This window comes from Alligator sinensis, unplaced genomic scaffold (assembly GCF_000455745.1).
Source record: "Alligator sinensis unplaced genomic scaffold, ASM45574v1 scaffold520_1, whole genome shotgun sequence".
Taxonomy (NCBI): Eukaryota; Metazoa; Chordata; order Crocodylia; family Alligatoridae; genus Alligator; species Alligator sinensis.
In genome coordinates this window covers 660568-680671 of record NW_005842064.1, presented here as the reverse complement: position 1 = coordinate 680671, position 20104 = coordinate 660568, and the positions used below count along the sequence as shown (strand labels likewise).

Sequence of the window (20104 nt, the reverse complement as noted above, 5' to 3'; positions counted from 1 at the left end):
ACCTGGCCCTAATATGATTAAGGAGGGGCTGTTATCATGTCGGGAGGCAGCATTGCATCTACAGCACAGAAACCTTGATGCTTCATGACAATTATGCAGTGGAATTTACCAGTCACTGCCATCATTTTCTCCGCCTCCTCCCCCTGCCACCACCCTAAATTTGTATCCAGTTCATATACTAAGAAGTCGAAGTGGCAAGCAAGCAAGCCGTGTTTGCTGGTGATCTGAAAGTCAGGACACCTGGGCTCCATTCTCAGCTGCGTTTAAGTTGACTGGTTAGTGCAGAGAGCTTGGCAGGACTCTTGGGTTTTCCTCCTGACTTAGCTGCTGACCTTCAGCAAGTTATTTAGGCCTGATTTTCAGAGGCAATAAATAATCAGAACTGATGGTGTTTAATATTTTTGAAAATCAGGCCATTTAACTGCCCATGCCTCAGTTTTCCCAGCAGGAAAATGGGTTGAATAATAATCCCCACTGCAAAGTAAATTTATCAGTTATCTTACCAAGTTCTAGTTATTGTTTGTCAAAAGGTTGCTATGGTGATACAAAGGTTATATATGAAATGATCCCGCCAATTCTTTGCAGTTGTATAAAAATGTCATCCTCAGAGATTTGCATGGATCACGGTTTGTTGGTCTTGCTGGCACATCTGGAAACAGTTTCATCAGTCCAGGGTACATGTGGCTTGCCTCTTCTTTTTAATTCAGTCTCAGGAAGCAGCTGCACTTTATTTGTGCATTGTAATGAATTTGGCTAGTGATTTTATACATGTAAATATGTAAATAATTTGTATGTATGTTTATGCTCATATACTCACATATATAGCTGTCTGAGTATCTATTTGTACATGTGGGGATGCACATATATACAGTACTACTGTAGTTTTCTGAATGCAATCAGAACCACACGGGCTTTATACTGCTGACAGGTACTGGAGATTTTTCTTTGGCTCAGGTATTTCAGGTAGGAGGATTGGAAGTCTTTCCCCAGCTGTCACTGTGGGGTGATGCGAGAATGATGACACTGAAGATCTATTTTGTTGTTTTTCTAGGTAAAATCCAAAAACAGATATGAAGTCTTAAGGTGGAGGGGGAGAGAGAGTGTTTTTTTCTCTATAACTGAAATACAAAATGGCAGTTGACACTGCAGCATGCAGGGAAACCACAATAAAGGCACAGTGTATAGAAAACAATATGGCAACATTGCCCTTTCAGGCTGAAATACCTACGTATACCAGATGGCCTATGGCTTTATTACACTATACCTTCCACTTTTCTGAGCCAAAAGTTAGCTCCTTTTGGCAAGTCGTATTTCTTTGTGTGTCATTACAGTACTGTGCTTCACGCGAAATGTTACAGTTCAGTTTGAAGCCCCATATAATAACTTAGTAAATGGTTTTGAGTTTACTATCTATTAGTCCACTTCTGCAATGAAATAAAAACGGTAAAACGTGGAAACACATGTCGCCCAAACCAATAACAAAACAAAACCAAACTCTTAATCTCACGTTTGTTCTTTATCTGATTGGTACCTGACTTAAACATGCCACATCCTTTCCCTCTTGTTTTGAGTGCCTGGGTCTCAGAAAGCAGGGCATGACATTCTTGATAATCACAATTCACACTAATTTACCAGACCATACTGGACTGGTACAGCGCTCCCCCGCCCCCCTTTAAATTATTCACAGTATTTGATTTATACGTCCTTACAGCCCACTGGTGAGGTAGGGAAATGAGGCCCAGAGTTACAAGATGATTATCTGAGGTTAAGCAAGAGTCTGTGGCACAGCAGGCAATTGGACCTGGGTCTCCTATGTGCAAGGCCAGTTGCCTCACATTGCAATGTCCTTCCTCCTACATGATGCACCTATCAAGCACTAAGATGCTAATATTATAACCATTTAGATAGGTGCTTAACTTTTCAACCAGGAATCGCCCCAAATGTAACAAAGTTAAGCTCATGCCTAACCATTTGCAGGAGCCCAACAGAAATGTGCCGCTTGTGTTCTGTTTAACTAGCACAAAAAAAAAAGAAAAAAATAAATCACTATGGTGGGACACATACCTGCATCGTCTCATGTGAAACTGCACCGCTATGGCAGCTTAACCTTGTATGGATCATCTCAGTGAAGTCAGCAGGACACATGATTCAGTTAGGGAAGGGTTGCCAGCTTCGGTCAATACACATCCTGAAATTCAGGAATAATTCAGACAGGGTATACACACAGACAGCTTGGGCCAGTTCATATATAATAGCAGATGAGGGGATATACGATTGTGTGTTAATCAAATTCAATGCCTGCTTTTTGTTATGGGCTCTGAAAATGAATGCAGGAATACAAAGTTTGTATTTATTGCAGTCAAGAAAATGGGTTAGAGGAATGGAGATAATGGAGCAATGCACTTAGTTCTTTCTCCAGGCAAGGCCCAGGCATAGGTACATGCATTGCAAGAAAGCAGAATTCAATTCCTTTCTGCTACAGAATGTAGGAAGTTGCATTTATAGTACACCAGAATACAGTTCTCTGCCTGTAGTCTGCAGGAAGGGGATCCTGCTTTGCTCTAGGACAGCGGTTTTCACCCTTTTTTAATTTGCAGACCCCTAAAAATTTCAAATGGAGGTGTGGACCCCTTTGAACTGTGTGTGGGTATTCACACACTTTTGCTTGATCATAATCATTTTTCGCGGACCCCCTCGACATAGTCTGCAGACCCACAGCAGTCCATGGACCACAGGTTGAAAACCGTTGGTCTAGGATACATACAACATAGTGCCTTCTCTGAGCCTAGCATAGGCTTGGGATGCAAAACAGCAATGTGTCACAAGCTTACATATGCACACAGAGACTGGTGCAGGGAGATCTGAAAGGCTGTATAGCATATATACTCTAGGACTCTCCCCATTAAAGTAGAGCAGTTGTTCTCAACCTTGCTAGAGGTACCCCTTGGAGAAATGCTAGCTCTTAGTTTTCATTCATTTTTGCCTATGGAAAAATAAACAGGGCAGTTTTTTCTGTTGCAGAGAACTCAGAAAGGCTGCAACAAGTCAGAATGTTTTTTGACACTATGGACTCCAATTTGAAACAGAAAGTTTATCTTGTAAATCATGTGTTAAGTGTTTGCACACCTAGCTGTGCTAACGTTGTGTGGCACCCTTGAAGGGATCGCGTGCCACCCCAGGCTGCCCCAGCACCCTAGTTGAGAATCACTGAGGTAGAGGAGAGTGAATTTTCAATTGCATTCCTACTGCGGTATCTCTATGCAGGTGTTTGCAGGGTGCAGTCTGGATAACCCCTCAAAGGTAGTTGCACACCTAGCTCTTATTAAGAAGTGACATCCCTTGAACTCCTGTAAAATATACACTGAAAACAAATGAGAGATCAGTGCCTGGCTCCCAGTGAGGCTCTCAGTTTAGGTGTCGCTCATGAAGTAGCAGCATCAACTAGTGAAGGAGGAGGAAGAGGGGGAGGTACTTTTGCAACAGTTCCTCCCCTCTTTTCACCACCTACTGGCCCTCCCTGCTTCCTTTCTCACTCAGTCTCTGCCCCTGAAGGACAGCAGGAGGAGGTTTTTGCACCTTGGGACAGTTTCCCTTGCCCTTCCCAATGCAGGCACCGGGCAGCTTCATCCCTGAGGAGATTCAGGGGCTCCTTGAAGGTAACCACAGCTTCCTCCCCCCAGTGCCCAGGGCCTCTGGTTGGAAGCTACTACAGTGGCTTTTTGAGTAGGAGCAAAAATTAGGGGTGCTTTTTCTATCTCTCAGCTTGGAGCAGGGAGCTCAGAAGCTGCTCCTTCAGGCCAGGTGAGGGACCCTAGGCTTCTAGGGCATGCGGGCCTTATTCCACTGTTTCCGCTGAGAACATGGCTGCCTGTCCAGGTGGCATGCTAACATTGCCTGAGGGTGAGTCCCTGTCTGAGTGGCACTGCATACAGGCCCCCCCCCCCCCCCCCCCCTTTCGCCCACCACCCCCACCCCCCCCCCCCCCCCCCATCCATTTGTGTAGGGGAGTGAGGGTACCTGAGATGTTTCAGCATTGCACAGCAATGCCACATCATATAGCGTGATGCCATCGGTAGTATGGGGCTACTCTGACGTGGCATGTAGATACCCCTGTGTGGCCTGCTGCCGCTCTATGGGTTCTTATACTGAGTTTTTCTGACAGTATCCGATTGCTTTCCAGACAGAGTATTAGGCAGCATGATTAACGTGTTGGTGTCTTGCACTGGCCCAGAGGCACGTGAGGCAGAAAAGGGTTTTTTGGTAGGGGTTGTTTTTTGAATAAGATGCTGCATGTTACAGATTAGAGACACCTCTCTAACAGCACTGTTGTACCACACAACATGTCAGATTATGAGGGTGCAATGAACCAGTTGGCTCAAATTCCCACTTAAGTAGTAACCCTATCAGAAAAAGTAGGCCCCAGAGACTCTGAAAACTACATCAACTTTAAGCTCTATCTCTGTTTAAAGGTTTACTGCTAAGACCCCTTACTACTCAACAGCCTAATGGATGAACCTGCCTTTAGTTTGCTGCTTGTTTTCATGACCCTGTTGGGTGCATAACCTGTGTCATGTGGCACATGCTTGCAGGATACCATACCATACTTTATTTCTTGGCAAATTTAAAACAACCCTTACCCCTCTCTTTATTAAAACTGAGTGTCAGATTGAGTTGAAGTTATAGTAATTCCTTCTATCCACAGATTTCCCTGCACTATACCAATGTACACTGATTAGCCCGACCCATAATAGGGTAAAGAAAGGCTCCATAAATGAGTTCCCATAGAAACCCAGAAATAGGCTGCTTCTGGGTTAAATGGTCGTGATTCCTTATCCGTATTGCTTCGGCTATTTGGGTACCTTACCGGGCACTGTCAGCTTGAAATCTGAGTTTACTTAAATCAAAAACCAAGTTCATATCTTATTTTAGATCCTACAGCCCAGGGTTCCCCAAGAAGGTTTGTACAATATTAACAGCTATCTTTGATACTTCTTTCCCCTGTCCTTGTGGAAAAGATCCACACAAACAAGAAGGGGAGATTACAGAGCTGGTATTACCCCTTAACTCCACCGAACTGCTCATCTACCACGCTCATTGCTATTTAAGTGTTGGGCATGGAGTCTCCTATATATAATCTCTAATTTATCTACTCTTTAAATAAATGTTAGCTGGAGAGTTACGAAGTTAGTGTAGTGGTTTTTCACAGCACACTGACTCACATGTACATGTGTTGTGAATAAATACATCCTGCTGTTCTGAATGATGGAGAAGAGGGTAATTTCCTGCTCATTTCTTGCCATTTTGAATCTCCCTGAGTCTGGGTCATTCTGCTGATAGGCTTTTATCACCTTTGGTTTCCTATTGAGAAGACATCAGGTAGCTAGCAGCATTGTTCTCCCATTCTGAGAGGTGGAGTGACTGGGATCTGTCACTTTGAGAGAAAAAGTGCATCTTACAGACTTGTCAAAGCTCAATTTCAAATGCTTTGTGTCTTTTCCCCAGAAGTGCAGCGTACAGGCTTGTCAGAGCTCAATTTCAAATGCTTTGTGTCTTCCCCCAGATGTAGGTGTGAATTTCCTCCTCTGTTTTTTAATCATGGGGTTGCAGTGAAGTTTACCCTTTCACATTTTTGATGTGCAGCACTTTATTGTTCAGAGCTGACACTTCTGTAAACAACTCATTTCTACACCTGCCGCCTTCCTTTAACTTAGATTATTTTCTTGTTAGCTGACTGTTTTTAATTGAAGTCTTCAGATCTCCTTCTAAAGCAGAGCCTTTGTTTGCTGACAAGTATAGCAGGCTATGAATGGAGATTAATTGCATGTCACATACTTCTGTATCAAACTTGCTGTGTCTTAACAATCTGTACAGTCTATGGGCATGTCAATATATAAGGAGGATTCTAGCTAGTCAGGCTAGAAAGAAGGGAGTTTTGTTGTTCCCATGTTTGCAAAGTGCATCATCAGGAGAACTTACCTATTTAAAATGATGATCAGAAATGAGATACCAAGAATGTACTGCTCTTCAGGCAATAATGTCCATTTTCTTGTATTAAAGTTTGGTCTTTTATGGCACTGTATTAGCCAGGAGTATGTTCATAATACCCAAAGAACTGCTAGTGAATGACTTGTTAAAGACAGTGCTGTTATTGTCATGCCTAATAGGCTTTCAACCAATGTGGGCTCAAAGCTATTACTGCTTGTGTTCTCTCTTGGTACCAATTCTGCAAACACTTATGAATGTGCTTAATTTTATGCCTGTGAGTAGTTTTCTTGCAGTCAGTTGCCTTAGATGTGTAAAGTTCAGCATTGTGTGGGCATGTGCCTATTTGGAACCCATGTTTTTATTGATGTGATAGCATGGAAGTTGATTGTTCTAAAAGCTATGCCCCCACTCCTCCCTTTTTTAAATGTTACTGTCCCAAGAGTTTCTCCCTTTTTCTTTTATCTTTTCAATGAACACAGCAGTGTGGCTGACCCATAGTCAGTCTAGAGATGCTGTTTTGTTTACCAGATGTGCAAATGATGGCCATATAATAGTCTGTTTTGCTTGCTTCCTTGTTCGTGTTAGCTGCCGGTATTTGGAAACCTGTAAGAAACCTGTCTTTGCAGGAGTGTGGGCAACAAGCAAAATAGACCAGATGGTGCAACATGCTTTTCTCGTTACACCTGCAATAGCACAACAAAGCTGGTGGGGTCTAATTTCAGGACAAGCAGCTTTACTGCTGTTGTCCCTTTCTAAAAATACTCTTTAATACTCCACCCTCCCTGATAGGGATTAAGTCTTGGTCAGTGTTCAGGGGGTGCCTGGACTTTTAAAGGTCTGAGAATTTAAGGTTAAAGCCTGGAAGCTGAAAATTCAGGTGGATGTTCCTGGCTTTGGTCAGACTGTTCTGCTTCATGAGTATATAACAAGTGAGACTATATATTTAGAGTGCTGCAGAAAGGCAAGTTGAAAACAGGATATCTTAATTCTAGATTTCACTTCTTTTGTGGGTTTGGATGAAAGTTTTTTGGACAAATCCTCTTGTCTTTACTTATGGTTAAATCCTCTCTGTGGAACAAGCTTATAGAAAGACCGAGAAGCTCAAGTTACTTTAACATATAGATTTAGGGCTGTGGTTCCTTCTTGGGAGATGAAGTGGGGATAGGGAGGAGGGAATGACATTCCAGAGCTATGGCTATCCCAATCTCTATACAAGCAGGGACATACCAAATTCATGATTTCGCGATTTTTGCAAAAATTGCAAAATTGGTAGTTTCCTGCAAAAAAGCACAGGGACTGTGAAAAAGCACAAAATCAGGGAGCTGCAAACAGAAAATAGTGGGTAACCCTGGTGTCCTGAAGCAGGGGGGGGAATTTTTGCAGCAGAGCACAGCAGGCCCTATCCCACACACCTTTGATTGGCTGAGGGGCTGTCTATCAATCGCTGGGGAGGGGTGGGAATTCTGGGGTCCCTTGACCAATCAGGCCTGGGGAGGGGGGTGTGCCACAAAAGTGGCGACTGGCGCCATGTTTGGACTGTGAAATTGGGAGGCAGCCACCCCAAATTTGGTAGTTTCCTGTACATAAATCCTGCAGGCTTCAAGGCAATCATGCAAGAGCTTGGTGCATCTGTACTACTCAGCAGTTGCCCACCTTAGGGTTTCTGAAGTCCATGTATTATTTTGCTGCTCCAAGTCTTGCCCTTCAGTATGGATATGTGGGGACAAGAGTGGAGGGACTAATGGGCCAAGGTGAAATTAGAACTGAAGAATGTGAATGGGACTGGTGCGAACTTGCATAGGTAAGTTTAGAGGGAAAACTATGCCTCTGAATAAGTTTAAGTGCAAAAACAGAACTGCTGTTTATTCCTTCTGATAGCTAGAAACAGTGGTTGTAAAGAACAAGAGGCTTGCATAACACATATGGTATTTTAAAACCTTTTATCCCCCTCACTGAGTGCTGATTAGTTCCTAGAATTTAGTGCCACCATTTATAACGTTATTTACTACCTGGACTTTAGTGGTTGTGACATAATTTTATGTTACTGCATCTCCTACTGGATTGAAGTGGGTAATTCTGATCACATTTGCCAACTCTCCTGAAGCACTTGATGAAATTTCAACTTTTTTTTTCTTCTTTTTAACCTTTTTAGCTGCAGGAAATGAAAAGGAGAGTCCTGTAAACTTTCAGAGTGGATCGCAGAGAGCAATCTATAAACATCAAGAATATAATATTACAGACAAGCAGTAAAACTAACATTAGGGTGATTTACTCTAGACCTGCTTACATATTGCTCTTCCTGATCTACTTTGAAAGTTTATGGCTGGGCTTTCTTTTTCATTTCCTGGTGCTATAAACATAGTAGATGGCTATGAAAGGGGGCTCAGCATAGCTTGCAGAAGTGATCGTGGTTTTATTGTAACTTATCCAGCAGCTGATCCACACTGACATCTGAGTAAGTAAATACCATATTAGAGCTAATCACATACTCATAGAGTTAATCTGCTCTTAAAAATGATGGAGGGACAAAATATGTATTTATATTTTTATTAAGATGGCCCAAGCTTTTTCAGTGTGTGTGTTTTTTTGGGGTCCCCCCCTTTCCCTCTACTCATTCATTGTAGAAATATGGCCCATAAAATATTTTTTTCCCTTAAGTCTCCCTTTATGGCCTATTTCTGTTTTGCCACTGATGGAGAAACAAGTAAGCTTGTATGTCATAAATTCCCCATTCTTGCTTTTGTCCCTTAGCTTTCATTTGCTTGTTTGTCTTTAGATTGTGTGAGTTATTTAGTGCAGGGGTATTTGGGAGCACATAAGTGGCATTAACAGAAGTCAGTTTTAAGTGGTTTGTGTCAAGAAGCATAAATGGTATTGTTGGCCCTCTGATGGGCTAGTAGTGCTATGTCCCCATCTCTCAAACTAAACCCAAAGAGGTGGGTTGGTCCAAGGGTGAGTAGTCAGTCTGAGTGCAGGTCTGCTCTGCCACATACTTCCCATGTAATCTTGGGCAAGTTGCCTATGGCTAGATTTACAAAGTTGAGGGGTAGGGAGATCATGTGCCAAAAGAGGTACCTGCTCCTGTGCTGAGGTGTTGCTGGCATTCACAAAACACCTGGCCCAAATTTCTGTTGCTGGGTGTGTGCACAATTGCACAGGTCCTACTGGTGTGTCCATCTCATGCCTAAGCCCTGATTCGATTTACAGTTAGGCATTCCCACACCTGTCCCACCTGCGGGGCCTGATCTGAAAGGCATGGTCTGATAATGTCCACTAACTGAAGCTTTGCACAGAATAAAACCAAGAAGCTGTAGGTAGTGGTACCAACCACCTTATGCCCAGTTACACAGTGGGTAAGGTTCTTTCCCAGCTTATATGGGATAGATGGGTTCAAATCTGTTCTGCCTTATTTGGAGCAATATTTAGACTCCAAATCTTCTACCTCCAGGAAAACACCCTAGCCACTGGGATGAAGAATATTCTGAGATGAACTTTGGCTTCCACCAGAAATCAATCCCAGGCACAATATACAGCTCTGGACTCACCACACACAGTGAGGAAGCCAGCAAGACAATTTGGCTTCCAAGCACACTAAGCTGGTGCAGTCTCCCACCCAGGCCCCCAGAGCAGCCCCTCTTACAGTGCTGCTTTTCAACATCTCTTCTGTTGAAACTATTCCACTTGGTATGAAATACTTGAATATTCATTAGCCTAGGGAGAGAGAATCTATAGCTTGGTGGTTAAGGCACTAACTTGGGAGAGTTGGGTTCCAGACCATGCTTCAGTGAATAATTAATTTAATCCAGAGTGGAACATCTTAATATTAAATATTTGCTGAATTTGGAACCCAAGTCTCCTAGGTGAGTGCTTTAAGCACCAGACTGTGTAATCACTTGCTCTTTGTCCTGGGCGAATATTCAAATATTTTATTTAAAAATGGATCAATTTCAGAATAGACTGAAATTGCCACTTCTGTCTGCCTGTATAGCTTTGTGGTTAGAGCACTCGCTTGGCAGGCGGGTGGTCTGGGTTCAGTGGATAGGGGAAGGGATTTGAACCTGTCTCTCACATCTGAAGCAAGTGCTTTAACCCAGGGGTGGCCAACCTGTGGCACAGGTGCCACAAGTACCATGGGTAGCTTCTGTGTGTGGCACGTGGCAGATGGGGGAGGGGACAGGCAGCAAAGTGACAGATATGGCTGGGAGGAAAAAAGTAGAGCATCGGATCAGGCAGGGAACATAGGGTAGGAAGGAGAAATCAGATTGGGTAAAGAAAAGGGACTGGAGTGGCCCTTGGGATGGGTATAGGGCGTTGTGGTGCCAAAAAGGTTGGCCCCCACTGCTCTAACTGGTGGAATTAGTACAGCAAAAATGGCAATAGTGAATGTGTTGGTTTCTTGTGCAGGAAGAAAGGGCTGAGCTTGAGTAGGCACTGGACTCCAGGGAGAGTCACAGCTGAGTCTTTAACAATGGTGATCAGCTATTTTCTGATGTCTGGGCTTAGGCTCTGTCCCACTCTTTGGCAGGTTAGCATAGGTGGTTCCTTGCTCATTTTATATCCCCGAATTAGCACCCAGGCTCCTCTTATACAATACATGAGGAGAATCAGGTGCTTAAGAATGGGATTCATAGAAGCCAGTGTCTCACTAGGCAGCAGGGCACTGCAGTGCTCAGCAGTGTGGTGCCTAAGTCAGTCTCATGTATCAAGCTCTTACTCACTCTGTGCCTCGGTTCCTGCCTCCGCAGTGGGATAAAAACACCGTGGTGTCCTGAGGGTATGCGTGAAGCCTGGTGTGGTCAGACACTTTGGCACTTAAACCTGTACAACTTAGATATTGCAGAGCTGCCCCAGTCAGGGGTTAACAAGGCACAGCTGCTTCTGTTTGCTCTAATTGTGGGACAAAGGAGGGCAGCTGAGCTCCTACCAGGAAAGCAGAGAGAGCAGGTGGATTTTGTTAAGCTTTGTGCTTAGAAGGAGTTGCTCCTTGGAAGTGGGAAGAGAGGAGACAATGACAGTAAATGAGGAGAAATGAGCTGGCCAATCTGAGTTTGGCTCATGCTTATTTATTAACTTGAGTTCAGTATCACCTTAGGTGTATGAAAATTGAAGGTTTCAATAAACACAACCCAGGAACAAGGGCTTGTTTCGGAAACAAAAAGCTGTGTGAACTTGGTGTTAATTATTTAATTGTTGTTTTCAGAGTTCTGCTTGCTTGTAGCTTCATGGGATAGGTAAGAATAGAAACTTGGTCTTTTGACTGTTAGTACACACTCAGAGTTCCTAGCTGTGCTATTCTTCCTCCAGACTTTGATGCATAGCATGCTGATTCACCCTGGCCCGTGATTTCCATTTTAAAATGCTATTATAACTTCAGCATTCTTTTAGTGTGCCTTCTTGTGTGTCATGGAGCAGGTGGTAGAAGGAAATTAAGGTTGATGAGTTAGACAGAAAAGGATATTCCTCCTGTGCCATTTTGATCTTGAAAGTGTGCTATGTACTTGCAGGTGGAGGAGGTGGGTTTAAAAAAGCTGTGAGAACTCCTAGAGTGTACTAAAGACAGTACTTTCTTTTTGGCTAACTTACATGCAGCAGAAGCATAAAGCTTTGGAAGTCTTGCAAGCAGGATATTAAACTCTCATTAGTGTCACAGTTAGGGGTATGTTCCATCTTGGGCAGGCCTGTGCGCGCACAGCACTGGCTTTGCTTCCAGTTTCTCCTCTACCAGTATAAACTAGCTGTCACACCCTTTTGAAATGTATGGCCTTATGCTGGTATAAGTGAGAATGGAATTAGATTCTCAGTCTCTGAACAACTGCTTTACAGTTCTTCAAAAAGGAGCACAGATATCTATACAAATAAGATATCTTTCGACAAATAGCAAAACAGTGGGAATGAATTACTTTCCAGGGTAATTTCTATTTGAGAGTATTTTTCAGGACGCTCAGTCTGGCTCGATTAAGACAAGCGCATGCAGTTTGGAAGGTATACAGTACTAGTATTTCACATGAAGCAGTTTATTTGATCATAGAAATGCATCTACCCAGACAACCTTAGTAACCCATCATCCCTTCTTTTAAACCATATTTACTCTGTGTCTAATCCCCCCACCCCCGCCTTCCCTTATTGAGTACATTAAAGACATGGTTTATCTTGTATTGCACCAATAAACATTGAGGATCCCACACTGCAATACAAATGCATATTGAACTGAACCATAAGTAATGCGTTGTTGAGTGCTGTCTCTTCATAAAGATAAGTTTTGTTCAGAATAAAAAACCTGGGGTTTGTCTTATTTCCCATACATGTAGGTGAATATCCCATATTGAGTTTTGGATCTTGATGTGGACAGCATGGCATCTACTGCTTTTTTATTTAATGTTGAAAAACACTCTTTTTTTCCCACCTGGCACCCAAGTGTCTGGCATCACCAACATCAGTGGGGGGGCTTGGGACTCTCTTCACTCAAGTGAGCACAAAAATGCTCTTGTTCATGTGCTTCCAGCTTTGGAACCACTCTTTATCTGCTGCAGTCAAAAGGCATTTTGCCCCTCTGGGGAGATGGAATTACCCACTTTATGGGTAAAAAGCATTTGTATTCAGCATCATACTAAAGTTTTCTATTACCTCTCTCTGCTTTTTCTTCTGTTCATTTATTTTCATTGTACTCCTTCCCTCTTTTCCCCTACCACCCTCACACCCAGTTTCACTTTTTGACTTTGTCTTTTATGCTAAGTTTTGTCTAATTTTGTTTGTCCTTCCCCACTGCTTTTGCTTGAGTGACTTCTTCACTGTTTCTTCTTGACTTTTAACCTTTCTCATTGGCATTATTTGTGCAATTTGTTTTTTTTTTTTATCTCTGGTTATTTTAAATACTTGTCTAATTTTTCCAGCTGAAAAATCTTCAGACTTATTCTGCCTTTCACTTGCGTTATTCAATATCATGGTCCTAAACTCTCCCTCTACTCCATCATGTATGTGTTTCTTATTTGGAAACAAGTTTTTGCTTCCTCATCTAATTATTGCCCTACCCCATCTAGTTTTTTGACTGATATAGTTCTCTTTGCAGATGCTGAAGTTTACCTGATGAATGGGCTGCAGAATGAGAACCTGAGCGCTAGAGCAAGAGAAGAGAGAGAGATGATTCTTTTCAACTTCCAGCATATCAAAGCCAGGTTTGTAATTTCTGCTCTAAGTTCTGATGGGAGCAGTTCCTCTGGAGGCAGCATTGCTGGGATTCTAGGTCCACACCAGCAGAACTGCAGGTCTTGGCACCCCATCTCATTGAACAGATTTAGCAGTTGCATTTGGGTGGCATTCTCAAAAGTGCCATTGGATAAATGAGCATGTGAGCAGCAAAAAAAGCAGGGTGGGGGGTGCAAGAGTGACTTTGCCTAAAAGATTTTATTTCGAATTCAGGCATGCATGTTCTCTGCAGCAGTGACACAAACCAGTGGATGTGTGCAGTATTGTACACAGTGCTGTTACACTGACGTATGGTACATGGAACCAGAAGTGGATCCAGGATTTTGTAAATGGGGATGCAGGAGCAGTGACCAGTGAGGCAGGGGTGGCTGTAGCCCCTTCTCCCAGCTGCCTCCTTCCTTCCCAATGGGGCAGGCAGACTGTGCCCCGGGAGCAGCTGGAAGCTTTAAGTCCTGAAGAAGGTAGCTTTTCCCCCATCTTTTTTCCTCCATGCTCAGAGGCATGTCCCCTCTCTTCTCCTCTCATTCCCCTTCTCCCTTCTCTGTTGTTCTTAGTATCCCTGATGTTGGGTGCTGTCCTGTAGGCAAGGGGATTTCCTGTCCTGTTCCAGCTGGGCTGTGTGGGGCTTGGGGTTGGCCTGGGATGGTGGTGGGCTAGTAGGTTTCCCTTGCCTGCTCCAGGACTGGTGGGGAACACTCAGGTGGGGGCGGGGGGTGCCTCTGGGCACAGAGGGAAAGGGAGGTGGGTAAATTATTACCTGATTTGGACTGAAAGAAGTCCCAGGCTACTGTTCCTGCCAGGTGGTCAGTACAGGAGGGTGTGAGGTTGGACCACTGCACCCCCTCTGGATCTGTGCAAAATGGCACATGAGTGGAATCCTTCCTGTCAAATATTTTTTTTTCCATTTTAAGCTCTGTGGGGTAGGGATCATGCCTTTTTTTGTGTGCGTGTGCAGATCCTATGGCACAGGTGTTGTCAGAAACAAGTAATAAAATGAATATTATTCTTTACTGGAAGATTTTGCAAACAGGCATGTGAGTGAATATTCACCATGTGGAAAATTTACCCTTCTAAATACCATGTTGGGATAGTGAGCCTAGAGGCCTGCCCTGCCACGCTGTTACTAACAGGGTGTATTTTTGGAAGTGTGCACTTTGATCTACCATTGAAATAGGGAGCCATTTTCAGTGTTAAGTTTCAGGTATGAATTTCTATTCCAAAATGCCCTACTCCCAGAATTTTGAGGGTGCTGTTTTATTGGGTCCATGAGTTTAGTACAGGACCAAAGTATGGATTACTTCATTTGAGTCCAGTGTTTAAACAAATGTGAGTTATGCTGACTTTCTAGCTAGAAAACTTTCCTTCCCAATGTTATGCATGGCGCACAGCATGTGAGAGTCTTGAACAGATGAAGCTGTGGACATTAACTTCAGTCTGTGCTCTTCCATTGGAGATATGATCCAGAATTCACTGATAATCATATCTTTTTAAGATGTGATCCATGGCACTTGGGGAGTTAAGATCTGATAATAAAACTCATGGTGGCTGACTGGTCTAAGCATCCAGTTTAAATAAAACTGCAGCCAAGTCCCTGAAAAGCAAAGAATTTTATCCTTCGGAAGGGCACAGCCAGATTCTATTCCCTACTGTCCCTCTGAAGAACTTTGCAAGATGCCCTGCTGTATCTTAATCGATCTTTCCTGCTGGCTAATTAAGCATCAGTTTTACTCAGCAACTTGGGACTGTGTAATTATCAGCCTGGGTTGCCCTGAATAACTGAAACAAGCCAAATGCAGGAGAAGATGGAAGCCTTTGAAAAATGGGGCCTGCATTTTATATATGTAAAATAATGTCTGTAATATTGCAAAAACAAGTGCTTTCCTGTATATTAGGAACAGGCTGGTAGAATTCACCTGAAACACCCCACCCCTACTGGGTGTTTATCCTGCTGGGAGAAAATTGAGGGCTAAACTGTCAGGCACAAAATTGTCAGGCACATTCCAAAATTGTCAGCCCCCCAGAAATTAAATTTGTGGTTCTTTTATTTGCCTTTATGGCATTTTAGGTTTCATGTCTTCCAGCTTTTCTCTGCTACCATGGCACCATGAAACTTTTTAAATGAAAGCTGAGACACTGGGTTTTATTAAAAAATACCAAATAGCCAGAGACTTTCAATAAAATTGTGCGAGTTGGCAATGCTGGATTGTTTTGTTTGGTTACTGAGGCAGGCTATTTGTTACCCTACTCAGTTAAAAAGATGACTCTTTGGGGAATAGAGGATCTAGGGTGTGGGCTGTTAAGCCCTGTGGGGAGCACCTTCTGAGCAGAAAGCATATTGTTGCTTTAATAACAAAGCAGTAAAAACCGAGGATAGGGAATGAATATGACCATGCTATATTTTTGGTGCATTTTGGAAAAAAATCACTTGCCACAGTAAGTTTTTAAAATTCTTAGTTACCTGCATTCTCAACAAGTGAAATATTTAATACTGAGATGCCAACATAGCTATATCTTTTAATGCTCTGGGAATGCAAAAGTCTGTGTTCAGAGATGTACTTTTTTTTTTTTTTTATAGGTAGTCATTTTTGTAATGTAATGAAGGTTGTTCTGAACTCCAGCACTACAAGGGAGATGGGAGGTGACTAGTAGTGTGTTGTGCGCATTAATACCATCGTAAGCTGCACCTTTTTTTAAGTGTCAAAGCAGTTGAAAGAAAGTGTGATTTCTATTTGGCTGATGTTCAGAAAAATGACTCTGCAAAGCAAGTTACCATCTCACAGGGGTGTACGTCTACGTCTACAGGTCTATTTCAGTGGCACTGCCTTCCCCCCCACTCCAGTGCTAGGAGAGAGCATTACATTTCTTTTATGACTACTGAGATAATAGAATTGGTTTTAAGTTTCAGGTTAGAGGACAATTCTGCTGTCATTCCACAGATGGCATCCAGTTGGAGAGTGCAGCAGACACTAATGGGGATGTAACTGTGACGGCGTTTGGTCTGCAGAATCCTTGCTTATGGGGTTGATGCACTGGATTTGACATTGAGATCCTGAGTGTCAAGCTGAGTAGCCAGAGCTGTTAATTAGAAATACCATCCATTTTACTTGTTAAACAGGGCAAATTTGGTGCTTGGGTGCTGAGGTTATCCATCTCCTTAATTTTGAGCCTCTCTATGAAACTGTTCAGCATAAGTGTGGGTAGAAAAACACTGAGACAGTATAACATGGGACCTGTGATGCAACTGTCTGAGAAGAGACTTCTCAGTATTTGTCTGTCCTTTACTATATACTATATAAAGTATAAAAGAAGTCTTCCACATGATTCTGTTAATCTCACATATTGCTTTGTAAAGTTAGAGAAAGTTTATGGTGCACTCTTTTCTCTGCATATGGGTAAACACGTGGGGGCCCAATCCTACGGTCTTTGAAGCTGCTGTAAAATTCTTGGTAGCTTTAAGCAGAGCTGGTCTTTGATGCCAGTTGCAAACAGTTCTACCAGAAGAAAGCAACAGTTCTCAGTCCAAGTCTACAGGGCAATGAAAGTTTTCTTATGGTATTTCTTGCTGGGTGTCATTTGGGAATGGAAAGAGAAGTCTATGAATGTTGTTTTTCTGACCTGAAGAATTCAGAAAATGATTTGTGGTAGCAGATTACTGTAATAATAGCTACCACGTCTTTTAACATATCTAAGCAGGCCTTGCTGCGAGCACAGTGCAGGTTCATCTCTTCAGGGAGTTTGCTGTGGTTTTTGTGGTAGGTATTCAGGAAATCGTTGGTAGTCATGTTCAGGAAGCAGCTGCATCTTTGGCGCAGGCCTTGCTTTGTCTGCTTTTCACCTCTTTGTTTCATGAAATATAACACTGCATATAGAATTTCATTATTCAGATTTATAATGGAGATAAGTAATGTGTCTAACAGTCAGAGAGATGCATCTCTGAAAGGGAAGGGGCCTCAGACCATGTGATTATCCCAAGCCAGGTTTAATAACTGTTCCTGTAACTTGGCCTGCAGGTCTTTATACCCCTCCCTTTCCTATGGCCTAATACTGTTTCCCCAAAGGGAGTTTTTTGCTCTTGACTATAATGCAAGCAATGCTGGACCTTCTGTCTGCAAGTGCTGCTGTGAGGATATATTGTTGTCTACCTACTGCAGGAAGTGCAGTCGGAAGGAAACAGAATTATTTTTGCAGTTTGTAATTAGCTGTGAGGGGGTTTGTCATGGTTTAGTTTGAAACATACTGTAAAAAAGCATTCTAGTCTGTGGTGGAGGGACTTTTGCTTTCTGACTTGGGTATGAAGGCTTGCATGCTCTATTTTGAAGAATGCGTTTGTCTATTTAAAGAGATGTCATTTTGAAACAGTCTATTTAAATGGTAGGTAATTTTGGTTCCCATTCTAGCCCTGCATTTCTTAAACATGTGTGCTAGTGCACTTTGGCCTGTCAAGCTTACGTGGTTTTGCAATCAAATTAGCTTTTGTGCATCTTGAATACCTCAGAATAAAGTCACAGAAATTTGAAGAAGTGACAGCATCATATGCTAGTATGTGGACATGTAGCGCATCATCTGTTCTCCCTTAACTCCCCTCTGGATGTTCTCTTAATGTGCATTAAGAGTGTCTCTGTGAGAGATCTCGCTCCAGTCTGTGTGTACCTTTCACTCAGGATTCTTGAACACAAGGAGAGTAATTAGAGTGCATAGTGACTTCACATCCTAGCTAATAACTTTCCTGGGTGGATAAGTCCTTACAAAAGACAGAGTGTAGCACCTAACATCCAAGTCCCATTTCACCTCTAAGGCATTATACTTAGGTGCCCAAGCAGAGTCCTATTCCACCTTGCAAAAGTCCCTGTAAAACAATTACAGTAAAAGCTGTGTTATCCGGCACTACCATCCAGAATGCTCTATTAACCGGCATCTGTCACAGCAATACAAATCTTCCTTCACATACCCAGAAAAATTCAAATGGCCATCTGGCATCTTGCTGTGCACTTCTCATAGATCTGTTGTTTATGGAAGCTTCAGGACACTGCCCAGCGGTGTCACTAGCTGCAGTCTCAGTTGTAAACATCCGCCACTGTGATCGCGTTGTGCTTGTGCTGTATTGTGACTTCATTGCTGAGTATCTCGCCCATCCTGCAACTATGGCTGCCAATACTCCATCAACAAGCAGAGGACAGAAGTGAAAGCTAACCATAAGTATAACTCTTAGATAACCAGCATATTTGATTAACCGGCATCCCCCCATTCCCCATGGATGCCGGATAACAGAGCTTTTACTGTAATTAAAAAAGTAGGTGGGTCCTTCTTCTCTTTGCTGCTTTGTATAACTTAATCTTAAGGCTAAGAGGAAGGTAATATATAAAATTTGACATGTTTATGGTTTTCAGAGGATTTGAACAGGGTGGAAATATAGTTGCACTTAGGATTTGGGCCCAAATTCACATTTTCCTGGAGCCCAAAGGGATTGCAGGGGCGGCAGCCTGTAAGGGGATTGGCATGCCTGCTACCTCATACGTTGGCTTGGCTCCCCTGGGAGCCTCTCAGCCAGCCTTCTGGACACAAACAACAGTCCTTGCCCCAAACAACGGCGCATGCACAGTTGGCCCAGAGCGTTACGGACAGATGCACACAGCTGGAAGCGCTACGGCTTTTATTATATTACAATTAGGCCCCTTCTGTACCTTATATGTATTATTATGCAATTAGCTGGTTCATTTTGCAGCTAATTTAGACCAGCTACAGGTACAGAGCAACTATGAGGCCATAAAAAGGTCCATCCAGTTATAAAGTTAGCTCTGGAAAGTGTGTAACAACTTTATAGGTGGCTTTTGTCCAGCTTTATTTTGCACATATTGCTATGCCTGCCATGGCTGGGAACCCCGTCAACTAACTGGGCTCCCATCCGCAGGGATGCACCATGCTTTGCTGTGGCTGGGAGACCTGCACATGATGACACTCCCAGCCACAGGACATCCCATGCTATAAGAACTTGCAACTACAGGAGCTTGCTAGTTGCTGGTGTTGGAGGAGCCCAAGATTGTGATCCCAGGCTTCCCCTGTACCAGCAGTGAGGTGTGATTGGATCTGGTACTGGATCCCACCATCATGCCTTCTGCCATGTGCTGTGTGGATCACGTGTCAGATCCTATTGCACCTTGAACTGAATGTCCAGATGGGCCCTCTAGATTTTGAAACTGGGTGCCACTCAATTTGCAAAAGTTATAGGGGGGTGTCTTGAGGCCAGTGAGGCATACTTTGATTCCAAAAAGGTTGAGAACCCTGGTTCTAGCTACTCAACCACAGCTGGGCTCCTACCCCTAGGGCTGTCCATCTCCCTTAAAGGGTCAGACCGTTCTGTTACACAGCCTCTAATCCAGTTTGGGAGCTAAGGCTGCACTTGCAGAGCTGCCTACATTAAGCGGTGGGGGTTTGGGCCAAGTTGTTAAGTAAAGCCTTACCCAAGGCTTGCATACCCCATTACAGCTATTGACTTTAGGATTGTGGCTGTTTCTAGTTATGATTCTGAATTTTAAGCGTAATTAATAGAGCCCAACCATGGTTTTAACATCTAAAGAATTCTAATATAATAAAAGGCTTAGTCTGTCTGTCTGTGTGTCTGTCCGTTTGTAACACTTTTGTGCCACTGCGCATGTGTCGTCAAGAGGGCAGGCGGTGATTGGCTGTGCGGCCCAGGCTGCGCAGGCCCAAGTTTGAGCCGCTGCCAGGTAAGTTTGTGGTGGCAGCAAATGCACCCTAGCCACCCGAGCAGCGGGGCTTCCCCACGCCCTGCCTGAGGGCAAAGGGGGGTGGGATCACAGTGGCGGCAGCCCCTGCTGCCCCCCAGGACAGCAGGCAGGGAGGGGGAGGTGGATGCAGGCCAAATGGATGTGGAGTAGCGGGGGGGGAGGAGGGGGTT

The 20104-nt window shown here is 43.4% G+C and overlaps 1 protein-coding gene and 1 long non-coding RNA gene across 4 annotated transcripts in view; one reads left to right on the top strand and one right to left on the bottom strand.

Moving 5' to 3' along the window:
• Positions 1-957: 957 nt before the first annotated feature.
• Positions 958-10749, bottom strand: LOC102386590. The gene is made up of 3 exons (XR_323784.1): positions 10704-10749; positions 2065-2188; positions 958-1047 (listed from the first exon to the last, which is right to left on the bottom strand). It is a non-coding gene; the product is annotated as an uncharacterized LOC102386590 (long non-coding RNA).
• The window catches only part of SKAP1 (src kinase associated phosphoprotein 1), a 250306-nt gene continuing 233740 nt past the window's right edge, over positions 3539-20104 (top strand). For all 3 annotated transcript variants that reach the window (XM_006023279.1, XM_025203752.1, XM_014519786.1), the window contains exons 1-2: positions 3539-3656; positions 13052-13157. In XM_006023279.1, coding sequence (XP_006023341.1) covers positions 3605-3656; positions 13052-13157 — 158 coding nt within the window. In that variant the 5' untranslated portion in view covers positions 3539-3604. The remainder of the gene's footprint in view (positions 3657-13051; positions 13158-20104) is intronic.